This window comes from Eptatretus burgeri, chromosome 11 (genome assembly GCF_056783735.1).
Source record: "Eptatretus burgeri isolate ZD-2024b chromosome 11, Ebu_testis_v1, whole genome shotgun sequence".
NCBI classification, from domain to species: Eukaryota; Metazoa; Chordata; class Myxini; order Myxiniformes; family Myxinidae; genus Eptatretus; species Eptatretus burgeri.
Genome location: NC_140971.1, coordinates 11,098,420 through 11,122,111, shown reverse-complemented (window position 1 = coordinate 11,122,111; position 23,692 = coordinate 11,098,420). Strand labels below are relative to the sequence as shown.

General features: G+C 42.6%; 1 protein-coding gene across 6 annotated transcripts in view; it reads left to right on the top strand.

Moving 5' to 3' along the window:
* Positions 1-1,113: 1,113 nt before the first annotated feature.
* The window catches only part of LOC147016500 (large neutral amino acids transporter small subunit 2-like), a 70,670-nt gene continuing 48,091 nt past the window's right edge, over positions 1,114-23,692 (top strand). Inside the window, exons 1-3 of one of the 6 annotated variants that reach the window (XM_085845211.1) lie at positions 1,114-1,383; positions 10,742-10,946; positions 15,020-15,171. In XM_085845211.1, the coding sequence (XP_085701337.1) occupies positions 1,206-1,383; positions 10,742-10,946; positions 15,020-15,171 (535 nt within the window). In that variant the 5' untranslated portion in view covers positions 1,114-1,205. Of the gene's footprint in view, positions 1,384-5,522; positions 5,906-5,991; positions 6,017-10,609; positions 10,632-10,741; positions 10,947-15,019; positions 15,172-23,692 lie in introns of those variants that run through there. The other 5 variants (XM_085845214.1, XM_085845210.1, XM_085845212.1 and 2 more) reach the window with 5 other exon arrangements.

Here is a 23,692-nt window from a genome sequence, read left to right as displayed (position 1 = left end):
GTAAAACTACCAAAATCAAGAATCAGTGCTCACCTTCACTCTTTCATTCCTCTCTTTTTTTTCCCACCTTTGGAATAAACTCCCTCACTCTGTTCAATCCCATTCTTCCCTCCAGGCCTTCAAAGCAGCTGTTCACCACCACCTGTTATCATCCCCTGTCCAAATCCTTGATCTTTTCTACCCCCATTAATCCACCCCAAACCCACCTACTTCAAATTCCCTGCTTTCCTTCCTGAAAGTCCCTGTAATATCCATCTTGCTTACCCAGAGTTCCCCGCAACACCCTCTCCCTTCCACATATCTCCTGATGTCTCTGTTCCCCCACTGTTTTGTCCTTCCCACTCCCACCCCTCTTGTCTCATGCCTCCCCCCACCTTCCTCCCTGTGCGTTGTGTGTTAGCTCTCATACAAGCTTCGACAAGGTATACAAACAAAAAAAAAACGATTTCATATCAGCTGCGATGCTTGATTCCATGACCTTACTGATGATGGGAAGTTAGCTGGTAGGTCTGTAGTTAAGGGGATCAGTCGTTTATTCTTCCTTTTTAGGCAATGCTGTGATGTTGGCAGATTTCCAAGCAAATGGAAGATGACCGAGCCCAGATGATAGGGTGAAAAGGGCAGAGAGAGGATTGTTCAAGAGCAGCAGAGTATGTTTTCAGGATGTGTGAGCAGATGCCGTTTATTCCAACAGAGTTAGAGTCGGATGAAACAACCTTCCCCACTTTCTCAGGGGTACAACAGGAAATGATTGGTCCTGAGAATGAGGGGTTGGGGACACAAGATTTGGAAGCAAACACAGAATTAAGGCATTCAGCCTTCTTATGAGCGGAGTCGGCTGCAGTGCCATCTGAAGAGAGGGAAGGGATGGAAAGGGAGCATACACCAAAGACAGACTTAACAAGGTGCCACTTGCAATAATATTAATGCCATGGGCGGTGGTAAAGCGTTCCCCGAGAAAGTGGATTGGATCTCGCGCATCATGCCATAACCACAGCACAAGAGCCCCCGCCCCCTCTCCCCCTCCAACCTTCTTTCTTTGTGGGTGAAAAGAATTATTTATAATGGGTGATCCGACTCTGACTTTAAAAAGCGAGCAAAAGGAGCTGAAATATTTTTTTGATCATTCAAAGTTTGTTTTGAGTAAATATATTACAACTTTGAGATTACAACTGACAGTCGAACAGTTGAGTCCACTGATATTGATGTCCAACAATGGGCCACCTCCGCAGCATTGGAATCCTCAAGTGCATTTGAAGTCGCACCTGCACCTGCTTGCTTGTTCAAGAAGCACAAAGAGGAGACATCACCACAAGGTCCTTTTGTGCACATTTGAGATTCGTTTGTCAAGATTCCTGACATGGCTGAGCATCTCAGTGCAAGGTTTGTGTTTCATTGATATTTCATTGACAGTTTGGTACACATTTCTTTTCTAATATACCCAATAAGATGTTGTACAGAATATGAGTTTTCTAAGAGGAATGGCCGAGAACATTGGTCCCCAACCTGCGGCCCGCGGGCCACAACCCTATACTGCGGCCCCTGAGGACTTTCCAATCAAAACACATTTCCATGTAGCAATTTTAAATGGGTTTACACAATGCCACTGCCGGCCGGCGCCATGACCTGAAAAGCCTTACACAATGCCGCTGCCAGCCACTGCCGCTTACCACCGGGAGGAATCAAATCAATTTGATTTTACCTTCCGGCATCTTGCGGCAGAATTTAAAATTAATTACATTTAATTAAAAAATTAAAATAAAAAATGCATCAAGTTTCTCATTGACTGAAAATGTTTCTCAGCATCAAGTTTATCAATAAAATGCATCATTTTTTTTCTGGCTCCCAACATCCTTGGGAGTAGTGAATGCGGCCCGTGGGATCAAAGGGTTGGGGACCACTGGCCTAGAACCTAGACGGTTCGGCACTGGCCCAACAAATCCCAGATTTCCACTTTAACGACTGTTTTACACATTGTCTACAAAGCCCATCTGTGCCATCAGGACATGATCAGCAAGTGCTGTCAAAGCGGCACAAAATGTACCAAGAATGCCCTCCAACTTATGTTGCGAGGAAAATACAGAATACTGTCGCAAGGTCTTCCTCAGTACACCTTTAATCCTAAAACAAGATAATGTAAACAGGTAGGATCCACCACACGTACTCCAGTCTTCCGCTGCGACAACTTATTTCGCTGTTTACGAATACATGTCAATATCAACAAACATAGTCAGAGAATTTTGGTTTCATTAAGCTTGCGACGTCGATTCAACTTTTGATCACAAATCAATCATTTTGTTGTTGCCGAACCAGAAGATGAGATGAGGCAGAACGTAAAAGGACAGCATTGCCCCTCTGTATTATAATACATCAATTTATATCAGCAAGAGACTCTTCAGAGACAGTGCAAGATATCACCTCGAGCTTTGGACTGGAGAAACTTCCTTTACACTGGGATGTGGATAATAAATAAATAAAAATAGGGGCCATACCCCTGGGCACTCACCTGGTAGTGCCTGGATAAGAGAACCAGGGAATAACTGGTAGGCGTGGATGACCCACAAAATATGTAACGGAGAAGAATTTAAATAACTATGGATTTTTTTTTTAATGTCATGAACAAACTTTGGTACATCACGAGTGATGAAGGTTGTGGTCAAGTTTCATCAGAATTATCTGTGTAGTTTCTGAGAAGAAAACAAATAGCTGTTTTAGGGGGGGGGGGTAACCCATCCATAAACTTCCTCCATAGACCCCCTTAGTCCATGATTCTTTTTTAATGGTGTGAAGTCTTTGGTACATCACTAGTGATGAAGGTTGTAGTCAAGTTTCATCAGAATTGTGTGTGTAGTTTCTGAGAAGAAAGCAAATACCTATTGCTGGGGGCAACCCCTCCATAAACTACCGCCGTAGACCCCCTTCAACCCCGATATTTTTTTCCTTTGTTTGTTTGATTTTTTTTTTGCCCTGAACAAACTTTGTCACATCACGGTGATAAAGGTTGTGGTCATGTTTCATCGGAATTGCTTGTGTAGTTTCTGATAAGAAAGCAACACCTATTGTGGGGAGCAACCCCCCGTTGACCCCCTTTGGGCCAGATATTTTTTTTCATGCCATGAACAAACTTCGGTACTTACTGGGTGATGAAGATTGTGGTCAAATTTCATCGAAATTGTGTGTGTAGTTTCAGAGAAGAAATTGCAAGTGTTTGCGGACGGACGGATGGACGATGTGCCATCCCATAACCTCCCTGGAACTACGTTCCAGGTGAGCTCAAGATGGGAAGAGTTGACGTATTAACCTCAATACATACACATAACTGGAATGGCACTCAGTAGAGCGTATACATCTGCCAGGCTGAACAGTTTATGTTTTGTATCCCATTAATTAGCTGGATCTGGATCGAAATCATAATTTTTGGCATACTCTATCCACAATATAATGCAATATATTGTTTTGGCCCTTTCTCTCCATTGTGAAGAATCAATTCAACAATTTCTTTTTAATTCTAGTATCCGGATCCAGAACTTTCCCAAAATCTCATAAATTTGTCCTTGTCACACACCCAATGTGTCCACCAATTTTTTGTCCAAATCCGTCCATAACTTTTTGAGACATCCTGCTCACAGACCGACAGGTGAAAACATAACCTCCGCCCACCTTTGGTGGCAGAGGTACAGTAATAAGACTTCCCTTACAAGGAACTTAGATGCAGGAGGTGGCCATTATTAGGCCCATCAATGCCTGCATTCTTTTTACCACCTTGTGGTTGTTTTGTCCATGCTCTATCCTTTTTAAATTCTGAGCGTCAGGCACGTTAGCTACTTACGAGAGCAGAGGAAGTCAGGATGGTAGACTATATGAAAAGCACGAGAGATGTCCAGAGAGATGTCCCTGATCTCATGCCTGACATTGAGGATCTCCATCCATTGTTAATTAAGTGTTAGTTACGACTCGCCCGGGGTTCAAATCCCCACCAAGACTGGTTTACAATTTCAAAATCAATTATCCATCGCTTGTTTGGGTGGGTTAATGCCTAATTGCAACCTTTTTAACCTTCTCTAACAATAACGCTGCAGCTTTGTTTTCTTTTTCCGCTGATGGCGCAAAAAATATTCGCCTGCGATGTGGAAATTGGCGATGTGTGCATCGAGGAGACCGCCCCATTAAAAACATCTGCTGGCAAACTTGCACCCCATGTGATGCTCCTTGTACTCCTTGTAATGCAGATGCTCCTGCCCGTAAACAACGAACAAGCGAACCATCATGATATTCTGCTGTAACTTGATATGCTGAACTGTCAGCGAAAGCTGCTTTGTCCAAAAACAAACTGTGTGGGGGAAATAACAAAACACGTAAACAGGCTGGAGAATGAACCCTTCCAAAATCGTGTAACACTTCCCCCTCCTCCCACACCCGCCTTCAAGCACACACCGCAAAGTCAACAACCCCCAAAACATTCCCTCCACTCAATTCTGTAAACCGCGCAACTGCTCCAACATCACCAATCTGTCTCGTCCATCTCGAGTCCTCCCTTTCTCAAATCTAAATTTCCTGCCACTCGTCTCTCAACCAGCCTTGGTGGTCATGGGTCGTGTGTCTGCTCTGAGTCTCTTCGGTGGTTCTAACCAGTGTGACCACTCCTTGGCTTTTTTCACAAGATCTTGGTTATTCGTTGTTCACCTTGGCGTCTTGGTTTTCTATAGGTTTTCTTGGCGTATAGGTTTTGTATTATCATCGCTTTTCCGAAACCTTGTGAATTCTTGGCTTTTTTCATTGGCTCACCTTGGCATTTATGAAAATGAGGAGTGGTCACACTGGTTCTAACCCTGGCTGAGTCAAACCAAAGACTTTAAAAATGGGACGTGATGCTTCCTTGCTTGTTGCTCAGCATTTAAAAAAGGATAGAGCATGGACAAACAATCATGGGTTGGTAACAATAGTGTGGGCTTTGATGGGCCAAATAGACAAGGAATATATGAGGAACTTTGACATAGGAGGAGGCCATTCGGCCCATCATACCTGTGCTGCCCAGCATCATCAGTTGTCACCCATCCACCTAAGCTACTGACAAGTCCTACGAATACCCCCTCCCCCCCCCCACATCCTTCTACCCCCTAATGCATCCATATACACATGTAATTAAAATTCGAACTTATTCAGCACCTCCACTGCCACTACTTTTCCGGGGAGATCATTAGATGCTCTCACCACTCTCCCATTGAAAGACCCCTGCATGAAAATTGTCCTGCCATCCTCTTTATACTCGAGCTATACCTCCAGTTCCTAACACTGTCCACTCTGCTGAAAAACTCCACTGCACATACATCTTGTCCACACCGTTCATTAACTTAAACATCTCGATGAAATCCACTCGAATCCCCAAAAGGTCTCCTCCTGCATCGAAGTTCCTTGCATTGGGACTCGTATTGTTATTATTGCATCTCCTCCCAAGTTTTTCTCGACTCTCCTCCTCTTACACTCCACTCTGCCCACTCCCCTTTCCCCTCCAATCCCAGTCACCGCCACTCTAATTCTCTGGCCGTACACTCGTATATTTCTTTCTGGTGGGTGGACCTCGACCATCCAAGCGAGAGCATCATGAGAATTTGCAAGTTTCGCTGCAAAAAATAAGATTCGTCTGGGAAAGAGTCAGAAAGTGTGGGACTAACGGAGAGGAACAACATTGGGAACAAATAGATCATTGTGGCTAAAACTTTGGATTGCCTGCGAGTTCCAAAGATCATGGTGCTGGGACAACACAAGGGAGGGACGGAGCAGCACGGTGCCATTGCGTCCCATCCCCATCAACTGGGGAAAGTGGTCACACAAAATGAAGAATCCAAAGGAGGAGTCTGCCTCAAGCAGGAGATCGGCCTTGTGAGCGCCTGCGGGATCATCGTGGGTACGCCATTGAGTGTGTGATGAGCGCACGCATTCCCAGACTCAGGAAGAGAGCGTGTGCTCGCTGTTCCTGGGTTATTGTTACATCACTCAGCAAGTTCCATGTTGCCCGGTGACGTGCTCCACACGCTTTGTTTTTCTTTTCCAACCAAGCTGTTTCATGTTTATTTCACGGCGTATTCCCTTCACCTTCATTTAGATATTTCTTGGAAGGTCACAATTTGATGTGATTTTTCTTTTGATTGTTTTTTTAAGATTTTCCTTGAAATATTGCTCAACTTGGAGGGTTCAGCTTCAAAATATAGTAAATAATTCAGACTACATACAGTACATATATAGTACATACATGCCTCACATACGGTACAATCAGTGGTGGCGTTAGTCATTTGGAGCCTTCAAAACACATGAGTGACCCGGTGGGGATACCTGTCATCATACAAACATATACACTTTGGTGTTTGTCTGTCTCTGCATGTCTGTGGCCGATGCTTGCCAGGAGTTAATGATCCAATCTCAACCAAACTTGCCAGGGAGACTAATGTGTTAAGATAAAGGTTGTAACTACTTTGTTTTCTCCCTCTCACCGCCCCCCTTCTCCCCCCTCACCCCCATTGTTCGGAAAAAGGTGTCGACGCAAATTCTCTCCAGCTTGATGTGTAACTGAAATGAAGTTACTTTTGAGTGATTTTTCAATGATTTTCACCTTCCGTTGAGCGACGGTATCTTTCGCTTTTCAGCACCGTTTGGGTAATTTCGTTTCGTCTTTCGCTGCTCAAACACACTTCTGATTTAAAATAAATAGAATTAAAAAAAAACTGCAACGTTGAGCCTGGTGTTCGCTTAGCAGTAAAGGTGGCTGGCTTAAGATCTTAAGAGTCTTGAGTTTGAGCCTCTGTTCGCTGTGGAATTAACACCAGGTGGGGTTTACTCACCTGTTATCCTTTCAAAGTCGGTGAAATGAGTACCAGTGTACTGGTAATAGAGGGCACTGCATCAACAGCACAGCTGCACCCCTAGAAAATGATGCAACCTGCAGCCACAGGCTGCACATGGTAGCAAGCTATACGCTTACACTTAACTTGCTTCAATTTGTTATTATTCTGCTCCACTAACCTCACCCTCCAATTATCCTCACTGAAGGAGAAGGCATTGCATTTGTGTCCGTTTGTTTGTTTGTCTGTCTGTCTGTCTGTCTGTCTGTCCGCACAGAACTTTCGTGCTTTTCTCTGCAACCGCTTGTCGGATTGAGACAAAATTTTCACCCTTGGTGCGACTACTCAAGTAGTTTTAATGATAATTATGAGGTCATAGGCCAAGTGGTGTGGCAGCCTTGTTGGAAAAACGGGAAAACTTTGGACCTCTGTATCTCTGCAACCGCATCAAGAAAATAACTGAAACTTGGAACATGGTACTCATCGGGAATGAGTGGTTTTTATGATGTCATAGGTGCCTTTGTTATGATGTCATAATTGCATATGTAGAATGCTGCATGTGATCAATATGAAAATTTTTGAGGGACATCTAGGGATAAAATGGTCCACAAAAATAGTTTTTGATGACATCATCGGGTCACGTGATTCGGCAGCTATATTGTCTCTTTTTTAAATAAAATAAAAACTTTCAAAAATCTTCTCTGATCCTTGTTGGTTCTTGTTGCCTTGTTGTTGTCCTTGTTGGATCCTGTGGCAGCACGTTGCTGCCACAGGTACTTGTTGCCTCGGGGCTCCATGCAATTGCATGGGTTACACGTCCCTAATGCCGCCACTGTGAGTACATTACATACAGTACCTTCAGAAAGTATTCACACCCTTTGACTTTTTCACATTTTTTTGTGTTACAGGCTGAATTTAAAATCGATTAAATTGAAAAATGTTGTCACCGATCGACACAAAATATCCCATAATGTCAGAGAAAACGTGTTTTTAGAAAGTTTTTACAAAGTCATTGAAAATGAAATACAGAAACATCTAATTTACTCAAGTATTCAACCCCCTATGTGTAAATACTTTGTATAAGCACCTTTGACAGCAATTAGAGCTTCGAGTCATCTTGTGTATGTCTGCATCAGCTTTGCACATCTGGATTTGGGGATTTCCTCCCATTGTTCCTTGCATATTTGCTCAAGCTCTGTCAAGTTGGATAGAGAGCGTCGGTGAACAGCAATCTGCAAAGTCTTTCCACAGATAATTATCAATGGGATTCAAGTCTGGGCTTTGGCTGGGCCACTCAAATACTTTCACGTTCTTGTTCTATAGCCATTCCAGTGTTGCTTTGGCTGTATGCTTGGGGGTCTTTGTCCATTTGGAACGTAAATCCTTGCCACAGTCAAAGGTCTTTTGCACTCTGAAGCAGGTTCTTTTCAAGGATTTGCCTGTATTTGGCTCCATTCATTGTTCTCTGGCTCCTGACAAGTCTCCTAGTCCCTGCCACTGAAAAGCATCCCCATAGCATGATGCTGCCACCATCATGTTCCACGGTAAGGATGGTGTTAGATTGGGTGATGAGTTGTGCTCGATTTCTGACAGACGTAGCGCTTTGTATTCAGGCCAAAGAGTTCAATTTTCATCTCACCAGACGACAGAATATTTTGCCTCATGCTCTCAAAGTCTTTCACGTGCCTTTTTGCAAACTCCTGGCATCTTAGAAGAGCTTCTTACAGTGCAAAGATGCTAAGATCAAATGCTGTCACCAAGCAGATAATGGTGATGCCTCCTGGTTTATAATTGGTGGGGTGGAAGACAATGTGTCCGGTTGGCAGATGACAATTGGTGGTCCCAGATCATGCAGCAACAGCTGTAATGGGACTCGATCTAGTATCGTCATCAAACACAGTTAGCGGTGTTTCATAAAGCAGTACAACGCCGTAAGTCTTCAAAGTCACTGATGTATTTATTTGAGAGAAATGGTGAGAGAGTAAATGGGAGGGTTTGCCATATGGTCCTTTTGGGGAGAGAGAGAGGGATTGATTGTGTGACATTTATCAGTATTGAAAGACATAGTGTAAATGTTTGACCAGCTTGTGATTTTATCAACGTCTGAAGAGAGAGTGAAGAGGCTGCAGCCTGCCTGTCTGAAGGATGAGGGATGTCATGGCAGAGGATGGAGATAAAAAGTGAAGCTACCGACTAGTTTCGCCCTTTGCGGGGTTCTTCAGGACAACACATCGATCAAACTCCTGGGTTTTACTCTTAGCCATGATCTTTCTTGGGTAAACCACATTTCAAAGTTGGCTTCCAAAACCAGCCACTGACTGGGCATCCTCCATCGTACAAAGTCCTTCCTTGGCACATCTCAACTCCGATCCACCTCCAATGAAGCTTGATGGAATACTGCTCTCCCCACTGGGCTAGTGCCTTCATCTGCGGCTCACACTTTGCTCAGCTTAACATCGTGGAAGTCAAGCCTTGAAGATCATTGGAATCTGCCCGCAATGAAGCTAAGTTTACGGGCATACCACTTTGCCATCACAGACAGGTCAGTGATCTCTCTGTCTTTTTCCACCTCCTTTCTGGTCTTGTACCCTTTGCCCTCTCTGTGCTGTGTCCCACCCTCTCCCAGGTTTCTGCAGGGTGCGCGTGGTCCACCAGCAAGCAATGTCATCTCCACTCATTTGTTCTTTTTTCCTGCCTGTGGAATCAACTTCCACATTCTCTTCAATCTCATTCTTCCCTCCAGGTCTTTATAACGGCTGTTCACCACCATCTCAGATCATCCCCCACCCATAATCATGATATTTTCTACACCCGTTGACCCCTCCCCCCCCCATGCTCCCCCCATCCCCCACAAATTTCCAGTTTTACCTTATTTAGAGTTTGCTTCTGTTTCCATCTTTATCCCCCCCCCCTGCATTCTCCACCACCACAATCCATACCCACATGCCTTGTTGACCATCTCCATACACTGTATTTTGTCCCTTGGCTCTGCTGTTGGCATTTCCCCTGTTCTCTCTTTCTACTGTCCCTTTTGTTCTGTTGCATCCTGATCCCTTCTGTTTGCTCGCTCTTCCACAAGCCTTGACCCCGTATATAAAAAAGAAAGCCTTGGAAGGAGTCATTTATATTTAAAGAATATACACATGTCGTGTCCTTAAATAAGCCAGATAATAATCAGAACATAATTGATGAAAAAGAATATTCCGATAGCATTTGATTTTTCTTGATAAACAATCAACAAAATAGACAAAATAAATCGATAACAAGCATTATTATATAAAGCCTCAAAAAAAAACCTCCTAATATGTATGGAAAGCAAAGGTTTCCATTCCCTTTGAGAACAATAAAAACAATACCATTTTTTCAGTTCATTACATCCTGAGCGTGGACGCATCCCGACATGCTTCCTCCACACTTCCAGGAGTCTTCTGATGGATTGTTCAATGTCTCTTGGCTTTGTGTTAAACGGGGGGCTGTTTGAAGAAAAAACTAACCACGCATATGCAAAAGCATGTCTGGTAACATATTCTTCTTTTTCGTTCATACGCAGCACAATGCTGCGGGGTAGCATCATTGACCGAGGGCGTGGCTGTGCCGCTGATGCAATGCCCCCTTGCTGGTTTGGGCAGGAATTTGTAATTTGTTCAGGGTGTCGGCGATGGCTCGCCTCCTCTTTGCGAAGGACACCGTGAGATCTTTCAATGTTGGCAGACTGGGTGCTCGTTAAACGTCCGTCCGAGGGACGGGGCACACACATTGATGAATCGTCCTACCTGTGAAACATCAGGATGACAGGTGAAACGTTTAAGCCATCCTGTCGGCCCTTGGTAACATCTTGAATACATTGTTCGATGTCTTTTATTGGCATTAATTAAATATTGTGCTCCCATTACCCACCTCCACAGGAAATATCATCGGATCTGGAATATTTGTTTCACCAAAAGGTGTTCTGGAGGCAAGTGGATCTGTCGGTGTGGCACTACTTGTTTGGTTGTCCACAGGCCTTATCACTATGGTCGGGGCATTGTGCTACGCTGAACTTGGTGTGACCATCCCTAAGTCAGGGGGAGATTACGCCTACGTCAAAGTTGTCTTTGGAGGCCTTGCCGGGTGAGTAATCTACAGTTTTCTTTGGCTGTGGGAGGCAGGGTAAAGGTTAAAAAAAACAAATGAATAAGTGTTTGACCAGCTTGTGATTTTGTCAATATCTGAAGAGAGAGAAAATGCTGAAGCCTGCTTATCTGAAAGAAGAGGGACGGCACAGCAGACGGCGGACACAAAGATATTTGATGAAGATCAGGAATAGGACTGGAAACGGAACACTGTCTTGGGGACACTCCAGCCTTGAAAGGGAGAGGAGATGAAAGGATTCCATTGAGAACCACACGTTGGCGATGAGAGTCGAGGAAGTCGACAAGCCATGTGTGGAGTTGGTGTTGGATGCCATAAGCAGAGTGTTTGGAGAGCAAAACGGAAGGCCAGACTGTATCGAAACCTCAAGATATGTCCAGAGAGATGGCCCATTGTCAGCTCAGGCCAGATTAGATCTGTGACTTGCTCCAGGTACCATGTAAGCCTATACTAGCCTGTTTCATGGTTGGGTTGTCGGCAACTAAACCTTCTCCCCCACCAAATTTCTGGGTGAGGAGCGTTTATAATATGGACACCCAGCAGGATTAAAAACAAAACACGACAAAGGAGCTCCTTGTGAGCCAGCAGCCATCCATATCTATTGCCCAACCATGTCTGCGGACATCCTCCTGCAGTTGGGTTACTATTTTTTAGGAGGTTGGTGGCAGGATTTGCACTCCGGCCACCGTAAAACCCTTCATTCCACAAAACGTACTACAAAGAAATCTGGAATCCCACTCCACGGAAGTATCTTCTGTGCAGCTGCCTTCCGCAGGGCAGCTCACAGGATTATGGGATTGGGCAAGGCCTTCAGGACCCCACTCTTTAACCATAGGAGGAAAACCACGGGGTAACCTTCCCAAGTCAGATTTCAGTCATGTGTGTCAGGGTGGTGCTGAGGTGTCATCCACCAAATGGCGGTCCCTTCGGGTGGGTGCCTGGAATGTCCTATACAGCCTATGTTTTTTTTCTGGCCAAAGCATTCGATTCAGTGAATCAGGATGCCCTCTGGAGGATTCTTGGTCTTTGTGGGGTACCACCGAAACTGATCAATCTAATGTCTAAACTATACTTTGGTGCTGAGAGTGCTGTGAGATGCGGTGGGGTGGTACCATCTCTGATTTATTTCCAGTTGTTATTGGAGTTTGACAGGGGTGTGTACTGGCCCCCACACTTTTCAGCGGTTGTATGGACTGGATTCTGGGGAGGATGTCGGAGAGATCAAACTGCGGTGCATCATTTGGAAATGTCAAGACCTATGACCTTGATTTCGCAGATGATGCAGTCATCTTTGTGGGGAGTCTAGATATCCTTTTGGGGGCCCTGCATGTGCTGAATTAGGAGTTGGGGCTGTTGGGATTACAGGTTTCCTGGGTCAAAACTAAGATCCAGGCTTTCAATGACATCTTGGATGCTGCTACATTGTCTGTACCTGTTTTGGCGAGGATATTGAGGTCATGGAGAGATTCACTTACCTCGGCAGTGATATTCATGTCTCCCCTGGCTGTGAGCCAGAGGTCAACAGACGTCTCGGTTGGGCCTGGGGAGTCATTGATTCACTGGATCATGGGGTGTGGTGCTGCAACCTGTGCAAGAGGACAAAATATGAGTCTTTGGTCCTTGGTGTTTCCAGTCTTGCTCTATGGATGTGAGACTTGGACTCTGACCAGGGATCTGAGAGAGCGACTTAATTCCTTTGGTACCAGGTCTCTTCGGAGAATCCTTGGCTATCACTGGTCGGACTTTTTGCCCAATGAGCAGTTGCTGAGAAAGACTCAAATGAGATTTGTTACCTGCATAGTCCGTGAGCATCAGCTGCAGCTGTATAGACATGTGGCTCGTTTTCCTGATACTGATCCTGCTCACCAGATTCTCTCAGCGAGGGAACCTCATGAGTGGTGGAGGCCAATGGACCGACCACATTCCTCATGGTTGCAGCAGGTTGATCAGCATCTCAAGGAGATGGGGATGGGCCAGGCATCTGCTTCGGGGATGGCCAGACGGAGGCCCTGGAGTACCGATGGAAAGTGAATGCAGTGACATGCTGCTCCGGCACATGCTCCTATACCTGACCTACCTGACCTGATGGCCTTGATCTGATGTCTGACATTGAGGTCCTCCATCCATTATTAAATGAGTAGAAGCAGCATGTCCATGGTCGTGACCTGGTCTGAAACAAAATTGGTGATCTGATACGAGGTTCTTTGAGAAAATGAAGGATCAATTTTTGCACATTTTTATGTAATACAGTTATGTTGTTGGATTTACAAGCAGATGGGAGATGACCCAGGGTAAATGATATGGTGAAAAGCACAGTGAGAAGAAGTGCAAGAGCAGCAGAGCAGGTTTTTAGGACATGTGAGCTGATGTCGTTGGTCCATTAGCAGAATCAGAGTCGAGATTTGACAGAAACATCTCCACATTATCAGGTGCAAATGACGCAATCTGGGAGCAGTCACTTATGACTGTAAAGGGTGCACAGAGAGAGAGAGAGAGAGAGAGAGAGAGAGAGAGAGAGAGAGAGAGAGAGAGAGAGAGAGAGAGAGAGAGAGAGAGAGAGAGAGAGAGAGAGAGAGAGAGATAGAGATATGTTAGGGACACAAGATTTGGAAGCAAACAAAGAATTGAGCATTCGGCCTTCTCATGAGTGGAGTCGGCTGTGGTACCATCTGTGCATAAGAGAGAGCAGGTTTTTGTGGAAGAATTCCCAGGCTGAGTTAACCTCGGGGGCGGTATATATTGGTGACCAGTCCTGAAGACAGACAGCTGCTTGCAGTCGCTGCCAATCTGCTTGAGTGAACTGCTAGTCTTGGTGGCACTGAAGCAGCTCTTTGAGAATTTCCAGTGAAATTTTGACTCTCAAAAGTCAACTCTTAAGACCAGTGCTTCAAAATCGGATCGGTTACAAGTTGACTCACAAGATGAAAGCATACAAGTATCTTACTATTTCCACAATCTATAATCATGACTCTCGATCCACATCAAATCCTCAACATTAATATCACCACTTTCTCTTGATACAACATTTTCTTTGACCCAAAATGCTACACCTCCTATTTATCTTTCCCATCACACCTGTACATCTTGCAGCGGTCTCGGTTCGTCCTTCAATTTCTCGACCAAATATTAACATTTCCCTTCCTGTCATTATTATTTTCCGACGTACCTTCACCAATGATCATGTTACCGGTTGCAGTTTCTCCCTTTATAGCCTCCCCATCCGACTGGATGCCTGAATAAGCCCTAATTCCCTCCTCAATTCCCATTACAAACCTTGCCGTCCCTTTCTGTTTCACCTACGGTCAATCATTCTGGAAATATTTCCCATTGCTTTGTAAATGCAGAGTTGCTGTAAACACGACTTTTTTTTCATCCATACAATTGGACATCTGTAACTGTAGTCATTGATTTTATTCCCAGAAAAATATCACGAAAACAATAACTTACAACCTCTTGCTTTCAGTCGGCTACCGCCGCTACCCAATATCCTGCACCTACTTTTCAAATCTTGCGAGTAAACTTTCCCGATGTACTCGTAATTCGCTCCTACCTGTATCACAGCCAATAATATGTTTACCGAAGGTGGAAGGAGGTTACGTTTTCACCCCTGTTTGTCTGTTTGTGTGCAGGATATCTCAAAAAGTTGTAGATGGATTCGGACGAATCTTGGTGGACAGGTTGAGTGTGTGACAAGGATGAGCTGATTCGATTTTGGTGAAGATCCGAATCCCACTCCGGATACGAGAATGATTTGATCCTTACAGTGATTCTTCACCATTGAGAGATAGGGCCAAAAACGATGTATCGCATGATATTTCAAAAAGCTATTGGGCCCGATATGGTCCTGTGGACCAGGCATTACGTGGCGGAGGTATGCGCTCTACCGAGTGCCCTTCTAATTAGTTTTTGTTTTCAAACTGTTTTGTAAATGAATGATGATAAATTTTACAAATGCATTCTAATTTTGCTCGAAATAATCCAAGGTTTGCCAAGTTAAATACTCATTGTATGAGTTAACACAATGTTTGCTTGTCTGTGTCGCTTGCATCTAGGTTCCTGCGTTTGTGGATAGCTGTGCTTGTCATCTACCCAACCACTCAGGCTGTCATCGCCCTCACCTTTGCTAACTACGTCCTGCATCCATTCTTTTCTCCTGACCTACCACCTGATATTGCCATTCGGATACTCGCAGCCCTTTGTCTATGTAAGTCAGGCCTCTATTCTTGTACGTATCGTAAAGTTGATATATTATTAAATGCATCTTCTTTAAAATGGGTCGGCCTGCCTGTTTGAAAAGGCAGACGTGTTTATGTGTGGAATTTGTAGCGTTACACAAAAACATCCAGCTAAAGGTAGAGGCAATTCTCATTTGGCCCACATTGCATCCTCAACGCAACATCAAAATTCAAGACTGCAACGTTGTTTTTACAAGTACTAGATCAAATCAGGACACATTCAAGGCAAATTAAAAGGTACTTTCTCCACTTTTTGGGGAACGACCAAGTTTTTTTTTTTTTTTTTATTTATGTCTATGCTGAGAGGGTGTCGGAGGCAAATCCTGGAAGAGAATATCATGAGGAATTTGTAGTTTGGTGGGGGTGTGGGAGGGCGAATCGAAGTGAGAAGGAACGCATTTGTTGGCAAAGAATATCTCCTCGCAAGTACATTTCTAACTATCGAGTTCGTAGAACACCTTACTTTGCACTGTCTTGAGGAACAAAGACGGGGGTGGGGTCGAAGAGTGGAAAGTTTGATGAGTCGTAATGACATAAAATGTTGTAATATTTTGTATAAGTACTTCGAAACTGAAGGGTTTTGAGAGTGCCAAAAAGGTAACTTGTTTTCTGCAGTGTTCAAGTATATAATTCAATTGAAATAAAATAAACATTTAAAAGGTTGTTTAAAAAAAAAAAAATTGGGAAGTTTACCGCCATTGATGCAGCATCTTAAACACCACCTTATTTAACATATTCCATTATATTAGTTATTCATTGCTGTTGTTTGTGTCCTTTATAACATCCTTAAAAGCAGTACGTTTCCTGTTTGGAATGATTTTCAATTTTGTTTCGCTGCCAGACATGCAGACAGAGTAAAAAATATTATCTCGCTCCTTTCTCTCTGTGCGCGTGTAATCGGGACAAATTCAGAGCCAAAATGCTGTTAAACGACAGGTTCTTTTTCGATTCATGTTCTGATTTGTATTCACAACATAACGTTCAATTTCAATCAAGTTGTTCGTCGATTATAAACTGGCATTTGTGGACAGACAGATGGACAGACAGAAGTGAAGCAATTGCTTAACCCCATTTTTTGCTTCCTGTGTGTGTGGGGTAATTATTTAACATAAATCAAGTTCAGGAACTAAGAATGTAAATATTTCCCTATTTTATCTCACGTATTGGGGTTTTTACTACATCTGTTCGCCATTTCACAGAAGGGTCCTGGTGCCACATTCCGAGGGAGTTGAAAACATTTTGTTATTCTTTCATTCACCTCGTGCGGAATATCTTATGTTTAACCCATCATCAATGGCACAATTTTATCACAGAAATTTGTTCTTTTTTATGTCGATTACCACGAGCATATTTTATGTTTGAAGAAGCAAAAGAAAGTCAAGTTCCTCTGAGAAAACAGCAAAGCTTGTGAAAGATATCTTTACAACAAGTTCGAATTGCGAACATACCCCATGGGAGTTCATTCCTACAACTCTCGGGTGAGCGATAGCACGGACGACAGATAGTTTTGAAATTTGGTAAGATTTTCATTGCATCAGAAAAAGAAACCAGAACGCCTCACAAGAGTGAGGCTAGTTTCATATCATCAGTTGCGACTTAATTTTGCGCTGAGCATTTAATTTATTGCTTTTTAATAACAATTTTAAGAAAATGGGCTGAAAGGGCTGTTTCTTGGCCCAAAGAGCCGCAATCGCACTTTTGGCTCAGTTATTGCCTGGGGAATGGTCTCTAGAATATACCTGTCAAGTTTGGTTCGGTTCCGTCCACTAATAACCGAGAAATAGCAATTTTAAGAAAATGGGCCAAAATGGGCCATTCCTCAGCGCAAAGAGCCGCAATCGCACTTTGGGCTCAGTTATTTACTGCACATATATATGTGTCTAGTATATGACTGCCAATGTTCATCGAATTCTGTTCACGAATAATGGAGAAATAGACGTTCAAATGAACTGTACACAACAAAAGAGAGAACGCGAGCGGCGCTTTGACCCCGCGGGGTAAAAAAAGACTTGTAACAAGCAACAGTTGTAGTTTTATATAGGCATTGGTGTGAAAGCACATAGATATCTCACTGCTTCGCAGCATCACAAAACCTAGGTATAATTATCAATGTCTTTCAATTCATCCGATTGCTGAAAAAAAATGGACTTCCAACTTTTATTGCACTTGGTTCAGTCAAACCTAGACTTTCGTTGAAGCATTCGCAATGCCAGATGCCATCACAGCATTCCGATGGGTTCAGGATCCTGGTGAAAAATCACCTCCTTTTCAAGAAAGACATCATGGGGATCTTGAACATCCATCAACAGCCAGTACTGACAGACAGGTGCCCTGTCGTAAGATACTTCCAATGGGCGGCACACGCATGATGCCTCACCCTGCATGCGAAATCACGAGGGTGATAGTTTTATAGCTGGATCAAGGTTCGAACCCAGGCTAGACAGCTTGAGGGTGAATGCACGTAATACCTCCAAGTTATCCAACCATCCCACATGAAGTGTTTTCTTGCGACGTCAAAACTACATTTTGTTGTGTGACCATGGATGACTGGTCACATCATACTTGTTGGACATTATTTCAAATAATTAAAAATAATAATAATATGCTTAATTATTGTTCCAAAAATATATGCATAATTGGGATGGTTGGTTTAATAATTAAATATTTATATAAACATACACACACATTGAAATAATTAATCTCACAAAATGGATCAAGGAGGTCCAAAGCACTCAAAGTATTGGGTTGAGGGGAAGAGGGACCATACATGTGCAACACCAAGTGTTATAAAAAAGCAACACACCGTTTCTTTGGAGAAGATATACAAATTGTCTCAATCATATGTAATATATTTATATTTATATATATATATATATATATATATATATATATATATATATATATATATATATATATATATATCTATATCTATATATATATATATATATATATATATATATATATATATATATATATATATATATATATATATATATATATATATATATATATATGCCTGGTGTTGGCACAGTGGTTAGGGCAGCGGCTTGGGATCCAAAAGGTCCTGAGTTCAAGCCCCGTTGGGCCACTGAATTAATACACCAGGGGGTTGACTCAGCCTGACATCCTTCCGAGGTTGGCGAAGTGAGTACCAGTGTACTGGGCCGGTGTATACCCCGGTTGCAATAGGTGTATCATATCCCTGTGTCGTAAGAGGTGACCAGGGTTGCGTCAGGAAGGGCATCCGGCGTAAAACATGTGCCAAATCACTATGCGGATCATACGGATGATCCGCTGTGGCGACCCCTAACGGGAACAGCCGTAAGAAGAAGATATATTTCTATATATATATATATATATATATATATATATATATATATATATATATATATATATATATATATATATATATATATATATATATATATATATATATATATATATATATATATATATATAGATATACTGTATATGCATGCAGTATATACTGCATATAAAAGAAAGATACGGGAGTGTGACAACATGCCTATTAATTATGCACTGTTTGAATGTCAGTTGTACCCTGACTACACACACATATATCTATTAATTACATACTATCGGAATGTACCTTTCCACCCTTTAGACTGCTGAGACCCCTTATACCTTTGAAGACCCTTTAAGACCCTTCAGACTCACAAGACCCTTAAAACCCCTGAAACCCTAAAGATGCCCAAGATCCTTTAAGACCCCTTTTACCTTTTACCTTTAAGACCCTTGTGACACTTTTGACACCTTTGGATCCCTTCAACCTTTCGACGTTTTATACCCTTTAGACCCATAGAACTTTGACACCTTTCACCCCTTGAGTCCCTTTCGACCGCTTCAACCTCAACACCATTTAGACCCCTTACAAACAGATTAGACAACTTGGATGCTTGACAATTTAAAGCTTTAGACCACTTGGACCTTTTTCAACCCTTTTTAGATGCTTAAGAGATTAGACCTTTTGACCACTTGGACACTAACTACTATTGAAACTTACCCTTTAGACCAGCAATATTCACTCTTGTTTTAGAGGGGGGCCACTTTTTCCGACATGACATCAATGTGAGAGCCGCCACACTACCTGCAGGACTCCATAATGGCTGCTATTGGGCCCCGCCTCCACATACTCTTCTGCGTTTTGGTCAACTGGGCTGCAAGCATCATTGTTTATATACTGCAACCATATCCTCATGTAATTAATGTTACTTTTATGCTCTGCGTTGGAACACTCATTTGAAACCATTGTGTCAATTTCATAACATTTACGGTGGATTTATGATGGAGTGTTTTTACATTTGCGTATTATCGGCCACACGTCAGGGGCCGCACTTTCGGCCACCAGGGGCCGGCAGTGGCTTGTGGGCCGTGCAATAAAGAACAGACCTTTATACCTGTACACCATCTCGAACCTTTTAAGTGCACACCATACAAACATCTGTAGTCTTCTTGCAAAACATAAACTCTACTGTTTTTTCAGCAAGTGATGCGCAAACTTGACCCACCCAGATCGAGGGTGGGTCTTCTGTCTGCTCGTCTGACATAAAAATAACACAAATAAAACTGAAGGGAAATTACATTTGTGTGATATTGCAGCCACTAACTCATCAATGATCTTCTCAAAAGCTTACTTGGTGGAGTTTGCAGCTTACAAGACCTTAAACATCTTTTGTTGTCAGATACTCCTATCGTACGGTTGTTGGCAGTTTTTTTTTTTTATGAGGCCTATCTTGCTAAATAAACATTTTCCTGACCCGTTGGTCACCATTGGTGATGCAAAGATGCAACGCGTGATCGAGACATTCAAAAATGTCTTTTCAAGTGTTTGATTGTGCATCACTGATCCTTAAGAGAATGACCAATCACAACCTAGTGCCTTGTGAATCGAGTCATTTTGCCAGGGAAGATCTCTGCAGCCAAACCTGCCGGATATTTTGGAGCCACTTCATGAACCTCGGCTTATATTTCTTCATAATTAAATATTTAGCAGTCAACAATGACCTTGAAGTAAGAGTCAAGTAAGAGTTTGTTGGCACGTGCCATATGAGGGCCATGATGAGGTGATGAATTATGGCAAAATAAGTTTTGTATCTGGAACTTCTTTCTACCAGTGAGAACAACTTCCTCAGTGAAATAGAGTGCAGCATACAAAGCCGAGTCATGTTGGCCTATTCCGAGTTTAAACGCATAAGATGATAAATTGATAACAAACTTAAAAAAAAAAAAGAAATCCCCTCGTGGACAGGTCATCGCTGCTCCTATGGTTGGCAGTGAGTGTCCCGGAAGCGACGGGGGAAAGAGAGTGGCATTTCTATTTGTGGAGGAATTGCATTGCCCAGCTAGTGAGTCAGCCAGATCGCAGAGCACTGGTACAGTTGACCAGAGGACCTGGGTTTGATTCCCAGTCTGGGTGTGTAGTTTCACGCATATACTTATCATGTTTGTTTCCTGTTCATTTACAATTCAAAAAAAAATAAAGCGATTTAACCCATATTTATCCAAGTTTAGGGATAGCCAAGCATTTGTGTTTCAGAATAAACTTGTCACCGTCAGGTTGATTTCCTTTTTCTGTGAATGATTTTTCATTGCCCCCCTCAGTTTCTTCAGCCGAGGCCGTGCGAATATAATATAATATAATATAATATAGTTTATTGCTATATGCATCATAAATTTGTCATGAAATGTCCTTGTTAAAAATACGTCACAATAATTTATAATTAATTAATAAAGCCAACAGCAGTCGGATAAAATGATCTTTTTGAACACTCCGACTTCGTCCTTATAGCTCTGCATCTTTTCCTCGATGACAGTACCTGACAAAGATTATGTGCAGGATGGAAGGCATTGTGGATAATTGCCTTGCCTCTATTTACACACCTGTTTTCAGGTACACTCCAATAATTACCGACGCCGTTTTAACAACACGGCGAATTTTTTTCCTTCCAGATTCTGTGCTGTGACCAAACCAGACGGTGGATACACTCTCGATCGCTGCCCAATTAAAATTTCGTGCTAACATGAAAACTTTTTAAGTCTGCTCAGGAAGTACAACCGCTGCTCGGCTTTCGATATTCACCTCCCAGCCGAGATCATCAGAAATATGGGCATCAAGGAATTTAATGGAATCTACAATATTTCAACCTCGGCACCGTTAATTAAAAAAGGGGATTAATTTTTGACTTGTTCTTTTTGAAAAATGAACAATAATTTATTTCGTTGTTGTTGGCTGACTGAGCACCAACGCACGAGAATTTCAACCTGCTGGCAATAATTACCTTCCTCGCCGCTGTGAATGAGTTCGACAACAGTTGCATCATCTGATGTCTTTACAATCAGACAATTTTCAAGAGGTGGAACGCAATCGTAAGCAAAAAGAGGATACAATAAAGAGCTGAGTCCACATCCTTGAGGAGTTCCAGTATTCATTGTGATTGGATTTGAAAAGTGAGGTCCTATTCTAACGATTGGGGTTCTTCCTTTTTTTTTTTTTTAAAGTGATATTGGGGAGATTCTTTTTCAGGACAATGTGAGTCAAAATCGTGTCATGCAAATTAAAACTAGCGTTAACTCCCATGCACGAGATTTGATTCATCAATGTGTGTGTGTGTGCCGTCCCTCGGATCTACATTAAAACTGAGTGTCCTGTCTGCCGGCATAAGATAGTGGACATTTAAAATTCCACAGCTTCCTTCGCAAAGAAAAGTCCTTCAATGGGTAATCAGAACTACTCTCAACTTGTATCGCCTTTGTTCATTAGTCAATGGAGGACTCCATTGATCAATGGACAAATGATGAAGATGAAGCGCAAGGTCTTTTGCTCTACCATCACAAGCAGGTCGATGGTCTCTGTTTTCTCCCATCTACTTTCACATATACCTGTCTCCAGGTGTGTGACAAGGAAGAATTGATTCAATTTTGGTGAAGATCCGAATCCAGATCTGACAATTTTTGAGTGATTATTCACAATTAAGAGCTATTGCTAAACGGATATACAGCTCGATATGTCAAAAAGTTGTGGACGGATTCGTTGAAAACTTGGACAGGCTGGGTGTGTGACAAGGACAAATTAATTCGATTTTGGTGAAGATCTGAATCAGGATCTGGATACCAGAAATATTTAATTTCTAAAGTGATTCTTCACCATTGAGAGACGGGGCTAAAAACGATATAGTTCTGTATAACATGACATTTCAAAAATGTATTGGGCCCGATATGTTCTCGTGGATCAGGAATTACGTGGTGGAGGTATGCGCTCTACCGGGAGCCCTTCTTGTTATCATTTTGTCTTTTTTGCAATCTTTGAGGCTGTATTCATTGCTGTATTTGTTGTATTCATTGCTCTTTTGGTTTCATGTGTGACATCTTCCATTTCACACCTGTCTTTGGAAATTTTTGTGCTGGGTGGGTTAGGAACACCTTTTCTGGAGTGCTGTCCATGTTTGTGTACAAATTGGATTCTGGAGTCTGTTGGACTTTTCATGTATTCAGCCAATTCTACAGTTGTCATTCTTTGCACTTGGTTACGCTCCATCAGGCTGCTACCACCCTCTCGTGTCGGCAGGTACATTCTCGGGATACATTGATTTTTGTATAACATTTTGTGGATAGCGAGGAGTTTCCTTGTTCTGATATCTCGTCTGTTGATTTCCGATTGTGCCCAGTTTCTTTTTCCGTAGCTGCCTGTATTAGAACACTGGTACTGCGAGTTGGTTTGTGGCTTCGATTTTATTTCTTGGAGAGAGGTGTGTTTTCAGAATCGGCCTCGTTCTGTGCCAGTATTCTTTGGCAAATAATGCTTTGTTGTCTCGTTCCTGCATCATCGTATTTAGCTCCATTTGTATGTTGTCCGTTTTTTGTTAGTTTAACCTTGTACGAATGTGCACTTGGCGCACTTATCTAGGCCAAATTCCATTTGAATGTCGTCAGAGTACTCTTTCACTAATTGTAGTACTTCTGCCAATTTTTTCATCATTCAAGATGTCTTGTTTCCTGTTTCTTTGGATGCTCTTTTATTGGATGTTAGGGTGTTATCCCTGTACTTGATCATTGATGAGGTTGCTCAGTGGGTCCAGGGACAGGTGCCGTACTTGTGGCCTCGACCAGCAAGGAAAATCATATTTTTGAACAACTCCTACAATGTAGAATTGGAATTTCAATGGAAAGGTCATTCCCTTAACACCGTCCAAAATTTGTTTATTCATTTATTTTCTCAAAACAACAACAACAACAACAACAACAACAACAAAAAGTGGACAGCAGGAAATCCTGGGGTTTTACATTTTAAGTGTACATTGCATGTTTCACACCCAGGCAGGCTTCGTGCGAGCACGCTGGCTGGATGCTTGTCACGAGTAACATGCACGGAGGAAGAAGGATATTTTGTGTTTGCTTTTCTGGGGTCTTACCCTCTCACCAGTAATGTAACAATGGTTATGGGAGATGCCTGATCAGCAACAAAGGGCAAAC